Genomic DNA, 15008 nt, shown 5'->3' with positions numbered 1-15008 from the left:
AATGCCCCCACCGACCTACACTAGAACTGCAAGTATTATCAAAGGGACTAAGATATCCTTTATGGGGCTTGTTCAATTTTACACATTCCCTGTACAACTTTTTCTTCTTAAGAAAAAAAAAAAAAAATATGCCTCAAGATCCACTAAATTTCCACCACTCCTGTGGCAAGCATGAGAGCACTGTTCCGACTAGTTTTATTTTCCTCCTGCTCTCAGTCTCAACAGCTAAGTGGTCATGTGTATATTCACAGAAAGGATCAGCACACTCCCCAGTTCTGCATCACACACTGATCTCAGCTTTTTAGTTGTGTGTCCAACCCCACTCATTTCAGTTTAACTGAAGCCTATTAAAGTTAAATGGGGTGAGACTTTTAGGGAGGGCAGCAGAAGGAAGGGGAAAGCTTGTCATCTTAAATAACAAATAAGATTCAACAGAGATACACAAAGGCTTTTGGAGTGGAACTTCAAGACAGCTTTATGCTGCATTCCAAGCTTTCAAAAACAGGCCAATTTTGGGGGGGAGGAGGAGAAGTGGAGAGGGGTGATGAAAATTTGGCCTTCTGCTCAAAAATAGGACTGAGGAGAAAGAAGAGCCTCCATTTTACAGAACTGGATTTTTTTCTCCCCTTCCAGCAAGCAAAATGAAAAAACTGTTGAAATTCAAAAGTTAGCTCAGCCAACCTCAAATCTTTGCAACTGGGGTTGGGTTTTTTTCCCCCTTTTGTAACTTAGGTCACATTTACCATGTGACATTACATGCTTTGTGCAGTTAGCCACCACCTGGGTGGCTAAAGTGTCTAGGACAGGGGTGCTCAACTTTTTGGTTCTGCAGGCCAGATGACTGGTGCGAGGCCTATTTGCACACCAGGACTGGTCCCTACAGGTACTGGCCCCCTGTGGGCCCAGCACTGGCCCTTTCTGTTCCCTTGCTTTGGGATTGGGCGATGGGGGCCCTGTGCCAGCCACTGCCACCCCCTGCATGCCAGGATTGGACCCTGGGGCCTGGCACTGCCCCCCACCTAGCCCTGTGTGCTGGGATCAGGTGCCAGATCCAGAGTGCAGAGCCTGGGGCTTCCCATGGGTCCAGAGGTTTGGCAACAAGGGAGCAGGGCCATCATTCCCCCGCTGCCAAACTTTCAGCCCCACAAGCCTGATGACAAGGCACCACAGGGCAGATCTGGCCCACAGGCCTGAGACTGAGCACCCCAGTCTAGAACAAAATATTTTCTCTTTATAACGCTGCTGAACAGCTCCAGCATTCCCAGGAAAAGGGGCTTTGCTACTGAGCTCTAAAAACCTGTTCTTTCCTCCAACTAAATCTGATAAGCGACTTGTGGTGGGCAGACAGCAATTACATGCATTGTATTCAGAAGTTAATAAGTGACAGCTGAATGGAGGGGGAAAATGAGAAACTTTGCTCCCAGCTGACAGAGATGAAAAGGAGTGGAAGAGATAGGAAGGTACAGCAGATGAGCATCAGCTTGAAGCCTGACTATACCATCTGGAGACTCTCCCCAGCTCTCTCACTCACTAAATGAGAATGCCAATCCTCTTCCATGACCATCTTCTACACTCCTACAAAGCTTCAGACATGGTTGACAAAAGCTAAGCAAGGGGCATAATTATTTCCAGTGTTCCCCTTTGCTGTTCCTCAAGGAGATGGTCCATCACTATGGAGACTGCAAGCCACAGCACATTTTTCTGATGGGGACTTCAGCATGATTTACAGAAAAGGTATTCCCTCCCCGTGACACTTGCCAGCCAACAGCATCAATTATGACTAATAACAATTTCCATACCCTTGTCTGTGGGCTTTTTTAGAGTGACCTGAGTAGTGGGAATATCCCGAGTATGTCGATTCAGTATCCATGCCACCGAAGGCCTGGCCCTCACCCAGAGGGAGGGACATAGATCTCGTTACTCAGAGGATGAAGAGGGGTGCCTCAGAGGAAGTCCTTATTAAAAGTGCTTTCCTGGAGACTCCGTGCTGCCCAATCATCGGTAGGTCTGACACACCAGGCAGTCAGGGACCTTCAGCAGTGAGACATTCCAAGGAGAGACAAGGAGGTGCCTTAATCCTCAGCATCAACCTGTGGGGAGAAAGATGGAAGTAAAGCAGACACATCCTCATTAAGGTAGCCCTTGCCTCTTTTACCTCTAAGGTCTGTCTACATTCACCATACTTGCTTTTTACTTAGACTGGAAGCTCTTTGCAACAGTTGTATTAGCCTCTTATTTGGTCCTGCATAGGATATAGTCCGTTATCTGAACGCCTGAAGGACATGGCATAAATTGTTGTTAATGACAACATCATTAACTATCCCGGAGCAATTGCAACTCCTTTCTCAGAGCTTCACCAGGCTTCATCCTCTATAGTTGTCACTAACCATGATAAAGAATAGGTCTGAAATGCCACCAAGTCAGAACAGTAGCATTTTACCTACAACTATACAAGGTGCAAGACACTGAACTATCAGACCTACCACATCTGAATTAGGCTTGGTTTTCATGACCAGCAACTGTGTGTGACCACTTTACAAGCGTTAAAATACTGAAAACTGAATAGAAATTAAGTCATTATGTCCCTTTGATACACAAAGGCTGATTTGGACCTTGAACAGTCAAGCTGTGTTCCAAACTTTCAGAAGTCATAAGAGAATCTTAAGTCACAGTAACATGTTAGTTCCCTACCATATGTTTAAGGCACTGTCCACATGCAACATCTTCCTGTATCTTTCTCTACAAAGGGCAAGGCATTGGAACAACAGTCACATGTCCTGTAAACTCTTGGAGTACTGCAAGATGGCCCAGTAGGCATTAACCCCTTTCAATCCAAGGGACCCAAATTCACATTCCAAACTGGGTTATAGGTGAACTTGATAAAGGGAGAACAGAGGGTAGGGGAAGGGAAATCTCTGCAGCCTTGCTTGTGCACATTACAAACTGGGTAGAGGGGCTACAGCTCAGATGCAAGATGCTATGCCAGAGCACTGTGCTTGGCACAAAGGAGGACTCTTAACATTTCCTGTCCAGGTCTATTCCTGTCTCTAGCCAGGGCCGTAGTCCCCACTTCCACTGGCATTCCATTCACTCGGTTTTCGTGAGAGAAGGGAGACTGCTTTTATTAAACCCTCCAATTATTTTCTTCTCACAGCAATTTTCAAGCTGCTTCTAATAAACATTTAACCTCCCCTGAAAAGAAGGAAAAAATTAGCACGTCACTCAGCGGAGCTAATCGTTTTAACTGTAACGGGCAGAAAGACTTCTCTGACATTTCACAAAACTAAGTAGCTGAGTAGGTGTAAAGCATGCAAGGCTAAACCCCATATAAAGCCTGCTGAAAAAAAAATACAACATCCTTGCTCCACAGGGCTCTCAGTCTGATGGTACAAACTGGAACAATACTACAAAATAGTACAGAGACCTTGGGGATTACAGGTATTTCCTCAACTTGGGTTTGCAGAGATTTAAAAGGATGGGCCTTTGTGCATATTAACTGGGAAGGTGTTACAGGCATAGCAGAAAGGTAGCACAAACTTAGGAGGGTCGTTACAAAGGTAGAGACAGGCAACAGCAGAACCATAGATACTTGGACTGCATGCAGAAGAAAAACAAAGCCAGGACAACAGTGCATATTTACTGAGGGAAGGAAAGCACTGTAGGCATAACTTGAGCAAAGGCGTCCCTGCTGGGGACATCTCCTATAATCCCATTAAGTCACCGAGACTTGAAGAGAATGGCTTAGTGACTAAAGCACTGCACCAGCACAGGGGACACATGTTTCATTTCTCACTCTTCCACCAACCTACAGGGTGACCTTGGGCAAATCAGCAAGTTACTGTGCTTCTGCTTACCCATCTACAAGATAAGACCAATACTGTTCTCCTTTGTGAAACACTTCAAAACCTGCTAATAAAGAGCACGCAGTGTTATTTTAGCGTAATAGAGCAGGGATATCTCAAATTCTACATAAGTTGCTGCTAAGCAGTATGGACTCTTACTTCTAACTACATACTATTTGGGGTCTTTGATGACAGCCAGTTTGTTATATACTGATCATAAGCCTCAGACACAAGGAATTACAACCCCCCTACCCAGTGGCCAGAGGGAGATCACTAAACATACAACAATTACTCTGTGTGTGTGGGGGGGGGGGGAAAAAAACCAAGAGAAAACTAGAACAGAAGTGCAGGTTATAGGTAGGGACCTGCCTAAATCATATCAGAAATCAATGGTGCAGTAACACCTTTAATCTTGCTCTTTTTACACCCCCCCCCCCCGCCCAAGAGACAATTAATGCTGCAATGTTTGCCTCCCTGCGGGGGGGGGGGGAAGAATGTGGTGAACAGTGGATTTAATAGCACCAAATTTCCACTGCAATTTAGGTAGGTCCCTATACTAATACTAGGGTGTCAAGAGGATACAGAGCAGAGCCTGAGACAGCCCAGAACTGCCACTGCAAAAATAGGAAATACTAAGACATCAGAGGGCCACATCCCCACAACAGAGAAAGGCAAACCACACACCTAGCCCTCAGTCCAAGCTGATCTAACCATGGAGCAAAATTCCTTCCCGATCCCAAATGTGGCAAATCTGTCTGGCCTCGAGCAGAAGACCTTCTAGCCAGCATCATTTAACGCTCAAGGGACACCTTTGACATGCCTGTTCCTTGAACACTAACAATAGTCTCTAGGGTGGGATGGCAGGAGACTGTGTGACTTTCTGCTTTGCAAGTATAACGAAGCACTTCAAGAGAGAGACAGGAAAAGCATGCAGGGTTTCTAGGCATGACCCACAAATAGGTAGTTCCCACTTTGAGGCAGGGCAAATCAATACCGAGAACAGACCATGCAGCAGTACTGAGAAGCATTTTTGCAAGGCTAGCGAATGAATACCAGGGCAGGTAGGATCACGCCAGCTTCCGTTTACTGTGTAAACAAGAGCAACAGTTTTGACAAAGCTCCATGCAACCCCCCCCCCCCCCCAAAAAAAAACAACAGGAGGGCCCCCAAGAAGGTAAACCTCCTGGGCAGGTGCCAAAAGCAATAGCTGTAACATGGGAATTTGGCAGTACCTCACAGCCTCAGTCACAGGACCCATAGTCAAATAGGAGCTCCCTGTCAAGGCAGGGCTGTCATGAATGGGCATCATATGTGCCTGTGTTTGGCTGGGAACAGGAAACTGCTCACCTTGCCCATTATCCAGCCCAGGGTAGTTTTCCATGAATGCCCAGATTTACTCCATTGAGGGCTGTGCTGGCAACTGGCCAAGAAACCAAGGGGTCTCCCTGAAGTTGGGTGCGATTTGGGGTTTTTTTCCTTTGGAATACAGAGATGCAACCTGTGGAGAGCATAACCTTACAGCGCTCCATTGAGAAAAAGTAGAAATGCCTCATAGCCACAAGAGATGGGAAGATGGGTGGCTTCTGCAAGGAGAGGCTTCAGCCTGGCTGGGGGCTAATGCAAATGTCCACAGCCTGGCTGTGGACAAAAGCCCTTCTAGATTTGGGTATTCCTGGTGGCATAGAGGCAGAGCTTAGGGGACCTGAGCTTTCATATAGTGCTTTTGTTTTCATCACAACCCACAAATGATACTGCAAACTTCAACCCCCTATCAATCAAGAGAGCCCTCATAAGCCCCTAAAGAGAAGAGGATTCAGGGCAGCAGGCTGACAAGCAAAACAGGAGCACCTCACATCAGGATGAAGCAGCATGGTCTTTACAGGGTGCAGGAGAGATCACCTTAAATCAGGGCCACTAAATAAGGAGTCTTGACCTTCCTGTTTTCACATGGCTGCAGGCTTCCAAAAATATTTCCTGCAAAACACTGGGCCCCAAAGCACAAGGAAACAAATCTCATCTCCAAGGAAATTAGTTGTATCATTGCCTCCTGGCTTCCTTGAAGTCATTCTGCAAAAAAAAGGTAAGTGAGAGATATACACCCTTTTAAACAAAAAAAAAAAAAAAAAGAGGATTTCACTACCCATTCAATCTCATCAACCTCTCCCCACAAACGCAGGATGCAATTCAGACACAGATAACTCTAGCACCACTCAGTTTGACGCTTCACCCTGATGCAGAATGAACTCTTACTCAGATATCAAACCTTTACCAAATTAGAAGGAACTCGATGGTTTGTTCCCAAAGTTCTGCACAGTTGGAAGATGCCATCTGGAGAACAAGTAGTTGCAAATGTCCACAAGTACGCACATGTTTGACTAAGCATGCAGTTGGCCTTGATTGTTAAATGGCACCAGCTGTCTCTTGGCCAATGGCTGCCTGTTAGCTAGCGCACTGGGGAACTTCCTCTCTATTTAACTTCCAACCTTCTTTACTAAATTAAATAAGAAAACCCTCGAGCTACATGAAGGCAATATTAGGGCTGCAGAGTTAGAAATAGTAGAAGAGCTAGGATATTCCTGCATTAAAGTGTTCCCAGAGCAACATTAACTTGGCTGCTTTGCACTTCAGTAGTATTTTCCTATTCTCAGTTTCCTCAAAGTTGAGTAACTTCAAATAGTAAAAATTACAAAAGCAAAGTGCTACAAGCAACACAGCCAAATGAATCTCTCAAGAATGTTCACTTTCTCAACTGGGCCCCAATCCAGACATTGGTCCATGTGGATCCAGAATTGGGGCCTTTCTGTTATTCAAGTTCTATATCCCATGAGGGCTTTTAGAAGAAGAATGCAATTAATCATAGAAAAGTAGGGCTGAGGGACCTCTGGAGGTTATTTAGTCCAATCCCTTGCCCAAAACAGTATCATCCCTATTCAACCAATACCATACTAATCAAAGTCTAACCCGTTACTACAATCAACCTTGCCACATAACTACAAGGCATAGCAACCTAACCTGCCAAAGGTAAAGTACAGGAGGATAAGGACTGTCAGAGCGCTTGCAGATATTGGGGCAGGGGGGAAAATAAAACAAAAAATGCACTTTACTTTGACCCAGCTTGCCCAGAGTCTGCATAGATTGGGTGCTTCAGTGGGACTTTATGACATTTTATGTAAAGTCAATTCAATCAGCTATTAAATGAAAGCACCAAAAAAAACCCCACTAAAGCACCCAATCTCTACAGATGTTGGGAGAGCCATGTCCAGCTTCTGGGCATGTGCTGGACTCCGTACCATGTCAAGTTTAGTGCGCCAGATTCCCCTCCCCTCCCCTCCGCCCCGTCTGCCAGCAGCCTCCGTGTCCTGCTACTGCAAGCAGTTAAAATAAGCGTGAAAGATCCAAGAAAGAAAGAGAGCCATGCCCCTGACAAAGAGAAAGACAAACCCCCTGCACAGTCCACAGTAACTTGACCTTGGGGTAAAGTTCCTTCCTGACCCCAAATGCACAACTAGTCTGACCTTGAGCAGAGGGGCAAGAACCTCCAGCCAGGAAGGAACCTCTGGGTTTCTGTAGCATGTTTGAGCTCTTACTTTCAGTCATCAACACACAAACTAGTATCTTCATTACAGGAGCAATATTTTTTAAGACAGAGATTTTTAAAGCATTTCCCCCGCTCTAGATGGGTAATAAATATGCAGGTGGGTCATCTGAACATATAATAGGGTCCAAAGATACAAGACTGTCATTTGCCTTGCAACACACAACTCTGCCAGACTGACAAAAAGCCAGATTCTGGGTCCCAGCCCAGAGGCAAGCAGCCAGCCTGTGTAGTAGAAAGCCTTCTGCATGATTCTGGGCCCTGTCCTCCCCCTCCCATAAACATGCACATTACATATCCAAAGCAGACCTTCTTTGTGACTCCCTCTCCCGCCCAAGGGTTACAACAACATTCCCCAAACTTTTGAAAGTTGATTCACCCTCTGGAAACTGAAACCAACTGCACCCTTGTAGCTCCTGGCCCTGCACTGTTTGAAGGCCTATTTGTCTTCATTTAAACATCTTCCATTCCACCCAAGTCTCATCCAGCTACTCTTCTGTGGCTTTCACAGAAAGTTATGTCCTGCATTTCAATAATTGCTTATTTAAGTCTAATAGGGATACGTGCTAGCATGCTTCAATGAGCAGACACAGCATTAGTTAATTATCTTGGCTCCCAAGTTACAGTACCCTCCAAACAAAAGGAGCAAGTCCTATCTCAGGAACTATTGTTTCAGACTCTCTGCAAATTCAGGGAGGCCTTTCTGAGTCAATTATATTTTTTAGGTTTGTCACAACCATAATAGCCAAAGGGTTGTGTTTTTACATCAAGATTACAGAGAACTGAGACATCTATCTATCCATCCTCCTCCAAGCTTTGTGACTCACACTTCAGAACATTCTGTGCCCCTGATGCTTTGCAACAAAAAGGCCCTAAATAGCCAAGGAGGAAGGGGCAAGAGTCACTTCTAGAGGTACGGTTAACTCCCTCTATTCAGATCTACTATCCCCACTGCTTTGAAGAGAAGGCAGGAAAATTATTTCTAAAATAAACAACCATCTTAAAGAAAGAACAGCATCCATCCCCTGTTCCTGTGCAAACACCCAATATACAGGACACATCTACATGTGTGCATTTACTGCGCAGTAACTGAAATAACTGTGTGGTACAGGCATGAGCCTACACATGCACCCGCATGTATTGTATTGCGTGATTATACTACACAGTAAATATGGCAACTTACACTGACTTGAACGTAAATTTGATACCTACGTCATATACTCCTGATTCGTTACTGCGCAGTAATGCACATGTAGACACCTTACTGCACAATGACACTGTGCGTGTGGACTGACTTGGGACTAACTTTAGTCCCAAGTCAGTCCACACACAGCATTAATGAGCTTCAATACCTGCACATGTAGATGCTGGACAAGTCCCACTTGCTGCGCAGTACATTTAAATCCACATAAATGCACGTGTAGATACACCCCCACAGCAGCAGCAACCATTAGCAATGTAACCACCATTTCACACAGACTCCAAAGATGGTTCAAAGGCCAGAATCCTCCTACCACTGACCAAAAGATGCTATGGATGCAGCTATACTTGGCAAAACAGGGGAAAAAAAAAAAGTGTCATGCTGGTTCAAGTGCACTTACAGGCACTGTTGTGTTACAAAGATACAAAGCACAGCTGTGCTTCAAACCAGGTGCCTTGTGCCAATATTGTATTCTAGCATGCTTTCACAGGACAAGCACACTTAAGCATACACTTTGCTTTAGCATGCCAGCAGCCATCCATAACCTGGATCACACTGGCCTTCCCCACCAATGCCCGCATCAGCAGGGGCAAAAAGAATGGGGAAATTTAGCTGAGGTATCATTAGCTTAGACACAGCTTGAGCATCTGCTTCACTTCTAAAGTTCCTGGCTGACAGCCACTGGCCGTTAAACTACCTCTGTGTGGTTGAACACTGGCTGGAAATCCTTCCAGAATTTTGGCTTGCCACAGGGTTTTCATATGGGAGGTTTTTCTGTAACTCTATTCACCATTTATTTTTTAAAATTAACAAGTTAAATGACTAGAAGGCCAATATTGGTCCCAGCGTTGCAGGCAGTTATGTATTCAAACCCCAAAGGAGGAAAAAAGCCAAGCCTGCTTAAAATAAAGATTCTTAGAAGGTTAAATACTGTGGAATGGTTTCTCATCTGAACAACACTTTTCCTACAAGTCTGAACACTGTCCCTAACTCCCCATATACCACCGCATCCCTTAACCCTTTGTTAAACATACCAGCACAGACACAGCCTTTGGTCTGAGAACAAATCTTTGCACTCAGGAATTAGGAAGATTTTTTTTCTGCACCCATCTGATGTTTGTGACTATACTGTAACAAAGCAAGTAACACAATAGCTCTGCCCTGTGCTCAGAATGCTTCAGCTATACATCATGGACCAGCGTTGCTCTAAAAGGACAGTCACCTTCAATCTAACTGCTAGAGACTGGTGCTTTTGGAGCAAAAGGATCTCAGACTTATCTCGAAGAGGATGAGGTTCCAGGCAGACATGGTCTGCAGCAGAGAGACAGTTTCAGTCCTGTGTGGCCATAATCTGCCCAAGGATAACCTGTAATAAAACAGCCTGTCTAACTCAAGTTGATCCATTAAAAAAAAAATTAAGAGGTCTCGCCTGAATAGCCTATTTTTGGCAACTCTAGGTACCTCGAATGCATGAAACTTGATTTATATGGCCCAGGTAACTGATGTATATTGGCAGACCCTTCTGCTCAGTTCTGCTTCGCGCCTACTCATTAATTAATAGCTCCCTCTTTCCTTTAAGCTCAGAAACTTTGCTTGCATGTGAGGGAAGCTTTCCCTGGCAGCTGTGCAAGGCAGAGCTGTCGGTTTCATCAGAATTCAGGCGTGTGCTCTTTTGACACACAAGACTGAAATTTTCAAAGCTAGGCCCCTAAGTGCCTACAGATGAACTGAGTGACCTGGAGTGGGTCCAGGCCTGCAATGCCAGCCTTGCTCGTGCTGGGAAGTGCATCTGGCAGACAGTGACCAAAGGGAAGCCACCTGCCCACCCATGCAGCTCCTGGCATCCCCCCAACACCCACTGTGCCAGAAGGGACACGGGGAGTAGCCTGGAAGCTCCTGAATCACAGAAAAAGTTAGGGCTGGGAGGGACCTCAGGAGGTCACCTAGTCCAGCGGTTCTCAACCGCTTTTGTACCGGGACCCATTTGTAAACATGGACGGGCAGTCCCAAACCCAGCCCCCTGCCCCCAGTGCGTGGGGCGGGTATCTCTGCCAGCCTGCAAGGGAAAAGCCAGAGTTTCTCCGTGCTTTTTTTTCTAAAGGAGAACCGACTGTTTAAAAGTTTGCTGATCCATTTGTAGTCTATTCGCTACCCTTTCATATAGTCTCCCCACCTGCTTTTGGGCCAAGACCCCTGGGGTTGAGAAGCGCTGCTCCGGTCCAATGCCCTACTCAAAGCAGGACCATCCCCAAGGAGATCACCCCAGCCAGGGCTTTGTCTAGCCGGGTTTGGGCTACCCTAAGGGCGCAGGCACAGCCCTGTGCCGCCTCCTCCACCTTGCAGCCCAGGCAGGGGCAGAGCTCCCCGGCCCAGGGACCCAAGGGAGAGGCACCCACAGCCGCGCCAGGCTGCGGGACAAGGGGCTGCGGGGGAAGAGGGGGAGCTGCCTCCCCTTCCACAGGACAAGGCGGGGGGGCTCGCAGCCGCCTCCTAGGTGCAGGCTGCGGGAGGGAGCAGCCACCCAGCCCCAGCCCGACCCACCTCTAGCGGCGGCCGCTCCATGCCGCTGCTGCCGCCGCCTGCTCCCGGCCGGGTCCACAGCGCTGCTGGTGCCGCCGCTTTCCGCTTCCTGTGCCCGCTCGCCCCGCCCCGCCCCGCCCCCGGCTCCAGCGCCCGGCGCGCTGCGGCCACAGCGGCCTCGGGGTGGGGGGAGAGGCGAGCGCTTGTATTAGGCCGACTAGGTCGCTGCGATGTATGTTTTTTTTTTAATGTATTTCCTGGCAAGCTTTCGGGCCCAAGCACCCAGGCGTAGGAGAAAGGCTTGCAATCCCATGAAATGCGAACTTTCATCTCCACCTGGGCAGTCAGGACTGGTGGTAGAGAGGCTAGCTTTTATTCGACCAACGAGATTTTTGCAAAAAAAAATACAAAAGAAAGCAATCTTTCTCTGCGAGCTTTCAGGCACAAACACCCTTCGTCAGACATGGGAGAAAACTGAAGTTTTCCTGGGTAGAAATGAAATACAGATGTACAAAAAAACCGCCTAGAATTCTTGGTTCCAAAAGGATACCTTTTATTAGAGCAACTGGAAAATGGCAAGAAAATTGTCCCTTTCTGCAAGCTTTCGGGATCAAAGTCCCTTCTTCGTCAGGCTCTGGGGAAAAGTGTAGATGGTACAAGATGGTAAAAAGTCCCCATAGGTAGGAAATAGGGAACCTACACCACCATAGGTAGGAAATAAACTTCATTTTTGCATGGAGGGAGCTGAAGATAGAAGGCCGTCCTTCTGGGTCCAGGAGAGTGTCTCTGTGAGCTGTGCTGAGTAGCTCTTCGATGTGTTGGTCAGGCAGAATTCCTTCCCTGGAGGTGTCAGATGGCAGGGAGAAAGGTAAAAAAACTTCTTTGAAGTTGTTCTGCAATTAAGTTTAAAATCCACAATTGGACTTCACAGGATAATCAACAGATGGAAAACTCCTCTGGGCAGGCAGTGCATAGCTCGTGTGAAGCCTCTCACCTGCGAGGGTCTGCAAATTACCTTGATACCTGACATCTCCCCACCTGGGAGAACTCTTACAATCCTTTTTCCTTCTCCCAGGTAGAAATGAAAGTTTGTATTTCAGAGGATTACAAGCTTTTCTCCTATGCCGGAGGAAGGGTGCTTGTGCCTAACAGCTTGCAAATAAAGATTTTTTAAAAAATTTTTGCGCAAAATTCTAGTTGGTCTAACAAAAGATAGCACCTCTACCACTGGTTCTGATTCCTTTTGCCTCTACATCGGGGGTGGGCAAAATGCAGCCCGCAGGCCAGATGATGCCCACCAGGCCATTCTATTCGGCCCGCAGGGCCCCTAAAACATTTAGAAAATTAATATTTATCTGCCCCTGGCTGCTTGTCATGCAGCCCTCAATGGCTTACCAAAACTCAGTAAGCAGCCCTCTGCCCAAAATATTTGCCTGTCCCAGCTCTAGATCAGTACAGCTACAACCTGGATACCATAAAGACAGTGGTGCACACTAAACAGTGCCATAGCAAGTGGGGGCAAGTGGGGTAACTGTGCCATGTGCCGAAGCAAAGGGCACCAACGGGCGGTGCCCAGCCAGGGCAGAGCACAGGACAGAGCCGCGGATGGCTCATTTGGGGGTCCCAGGGACAGGGGGAGAGCACATCTTCCTTCTTCCCAAGTGTGTAGAGTCCCATGATTCTGACTTTCCAGACAGTAGAAGGCAGGACCAGAGAAGACATGGTGAAAAGCATAGACGTGGCCCTCGTCAGAGAGTTGTTTAAAAAAGGTCTGTCATCAGAGTGACTTTGGGATTGCAGTTCTTAATACCCATGGCAGCCTCATCCTCAGGGGGTCCCTCGTATATCAGTATTTCTGACCTGTCCCAAGGTATAGGAGGTAGACAGGGATCATCTGCAGCAGAGGCTCTCTAGCAGGTAGCCAGCACCTCACTGCAGCTTTCAGCAGGGTTCTGCCCTCCTTGTCCTTACTATCCATCTTGATGTCTAGTTTCTCAGTCATTGTAGCTGTGTCGTCTTTCTTGAAGCTCACAATTGCACCAAAAAAACCCTTGAATATGGGGTCCAAGAGCCAGTGACAGAAAGTTCTGGGCAGTTTCTTTCTATTAGGGCTGGTGGCAGATTTGCTAAACTTGCCAGCAGCAGGATCAAAATATCTGTCTACCAACAGCTTCTTCATCATATCTTCTACAAGCAGAAGCTAGCCCTCCTAGTCTGAAATCAACCAAAGGCACAGTTTCATAGGCACCGTCATAGACCAACTAAATAAGATTATACAGTGATTGCACACAAGTTTTCCCTAAACACAAGCTCACTTTATCATCAGAATTTCATGAACCCAACTTGGCTTCATCATCACCCAGATATGAACTTGATTTCACAAAAGCTGGTGCCCTCTCTGTATTTTTCTGAGTTCATCTAGAAAGGCACAAAGCAGCCCTGCCTTTTCACCTGTAAATTGCATTGGCACACCAAAGCATGCTTGCTGTCGCATGGCAGCCTGCGGCATCCTGGAAAGGACCTCAAGGCATCCTCCCCAGGTGCCACAGCAGCCAGGTTGGGAATTGCTGCTCTAGACAGAGTTGGATCTAGCCTTTGAGGCCACACTGTGACCTCCTAGTATGTAGGGCACAGGGCAGGTTGTTTCAAGACTAGGAAGCTGCAGAGACACTTCCCCTTACTGTGACCTGCTGTGAGCAGTGAGGGATAACCCCCTCACTGGGGCATGAGGCAGGCAGGGGGAGGAAGGAGACCCAGGGAAAGACAGGCTGAGGCTTTCCTCCTCCTCAGTCCTTGGGCAGCTTGGGAAGGGAAGGGGGGAGGTGGCAGCTCCCAACTCCTGGGCAGAGGACACAGTTGTGCTGGAGGGAGCAGCTCTGGAGCAGGACAGTCCAGGCTGGTGGTAGCAGGCTGCCTGCCCACCCCTGCAGAGGGTTCTTGCATGGGAAGACCCAACTGGGGAGTGGGCCTGTGTGACGGTGTGCTTGGGCCTGTGCTGGACTTCCTCAAAGCTTGCCAGCTTCCCTGCTACAGCAAGCCTCCCTCTCCATCCTAGTATCTGGGCACCTCATACACAGTCTGGAGCATACTTATCTTCACAACACTCTGGGAGATGGGAACTGAACCACAGGAGACTGAAGTCCCAGTCCACAAGAGTAGGTAGGCTCCTGAAGACCTTCAAGGATCTGGCCCTAAGTGACTGGCCCAAGCTTACCCAGGAAGTGTTCCAAATCCTGCTCCTTCCAGAAACCACCCAGAAACCACCTTGTTGTGATCTCTGCATCCCCAAGAACCATCTCCCTACAACACTCCTGGGTTCCCACTGCAACCCTCTCAGTCTTCTACACCCCAGTAAAGACCAGATCTCTCCAACCCCTTGCACTCCCCATCCCAAATCAGGTCCACTACTCCTGGCACCCTGCAACAGCTCCCTTTTTCCACGTCCCCAGACTTCATAGATTTCATAGTTTTCATAGATTTTTAGGGTTGGAAGGGACCTCGGAAGATCATAGAATCCAACCCCTGCCCTGGGCAGGAAAGAGTGCTAGTGTCAGATGACCCCAGACAGGTAGTGGTCTAGTCTCCTCTTAAACACCACCAGGGTAGGGGAGAGCACTACCTCCCTTGGAAACCCATTCCGAATTCTGGTAACCCTTACCATAAAGATGTTCTTCTTAATGTCTACTCTGAATCTGCTCTCTTTCTGTATGTGGGCCGTTGCTTCTAGGTACTCCAAGGGGTGCCTTGGTAAACAGAGTATCTCATATTCCTTGCTGCCATGCCATGAATCTGTAGACGGCCACCAGATCCCCGCTCAGCCTTCTTTTATGGAGGCTGAAGAGATCAAGGT

The 15008-nt window shown here is 47.4% G+C and overlaps 1 protein-coding gene and 1 pseudogene across 2 annotated transcripts in view; both read right to left on the bottom strand.

Annotated features, from left to right (window-relative positions):
• The window catches only part of VANGL1 (VANGL planar cell polarity protein 1), a 61858-nt gene extending 50602 nt beyond the window's left edge, over positions 1-11256 (bottom strand). The window contains exons 1-2 of one of the 2 annotated variants that reach the window (XM_090056849.1): positions 11180-11256; positions 1800-2090 (exon numbers count right to left, since the gene is read on the bottom strand). In XM_090056849.1, coding sequence (XP_089912975.1) covers positions 1800-1909 — 110 coding nt within the window. In that variant the 5' untranslated portion in view covers positions 1910-2090; positions 11180-11256. Of the gene's footprint in view, positions 1-1799; positions 2091-9860; positions 9979-11179 lie in introns of those variants that run through there. The other variant, XM_090056857.1, reaches the window with a different exon arrangement.
• A 1149-nt stretch (positions 11257-12405) lies between these two features.
• On the bottom strand, positions 12406-14454 carry LOC149874145 (elongation factor 2 pseudogene; annotated as a pseudogene).
• Between the last annotated feature and the right edge of the window lie 554 nt (positions 14455-15008).

The sequence above is a fragment of the Crocodylus siamensis genome, chromosome 1, assembly GCF_052110815.1.
Source record: "Crocodylus siamensis isolate JL-2025a chromosome 1, ASM5211081v1, whole genome shotgun sequence".
NCBI classification, from domain to species: Eukaryota; Metazoa; Chordata; order Crocodylia; family Crocodylidae; genus Crocodylus; species Crocodylus siamensis.
Note: the sequence above shows the minus strand (reverse complement) of the source record. Positions and strands in the feature narration are given on the sequence as shown.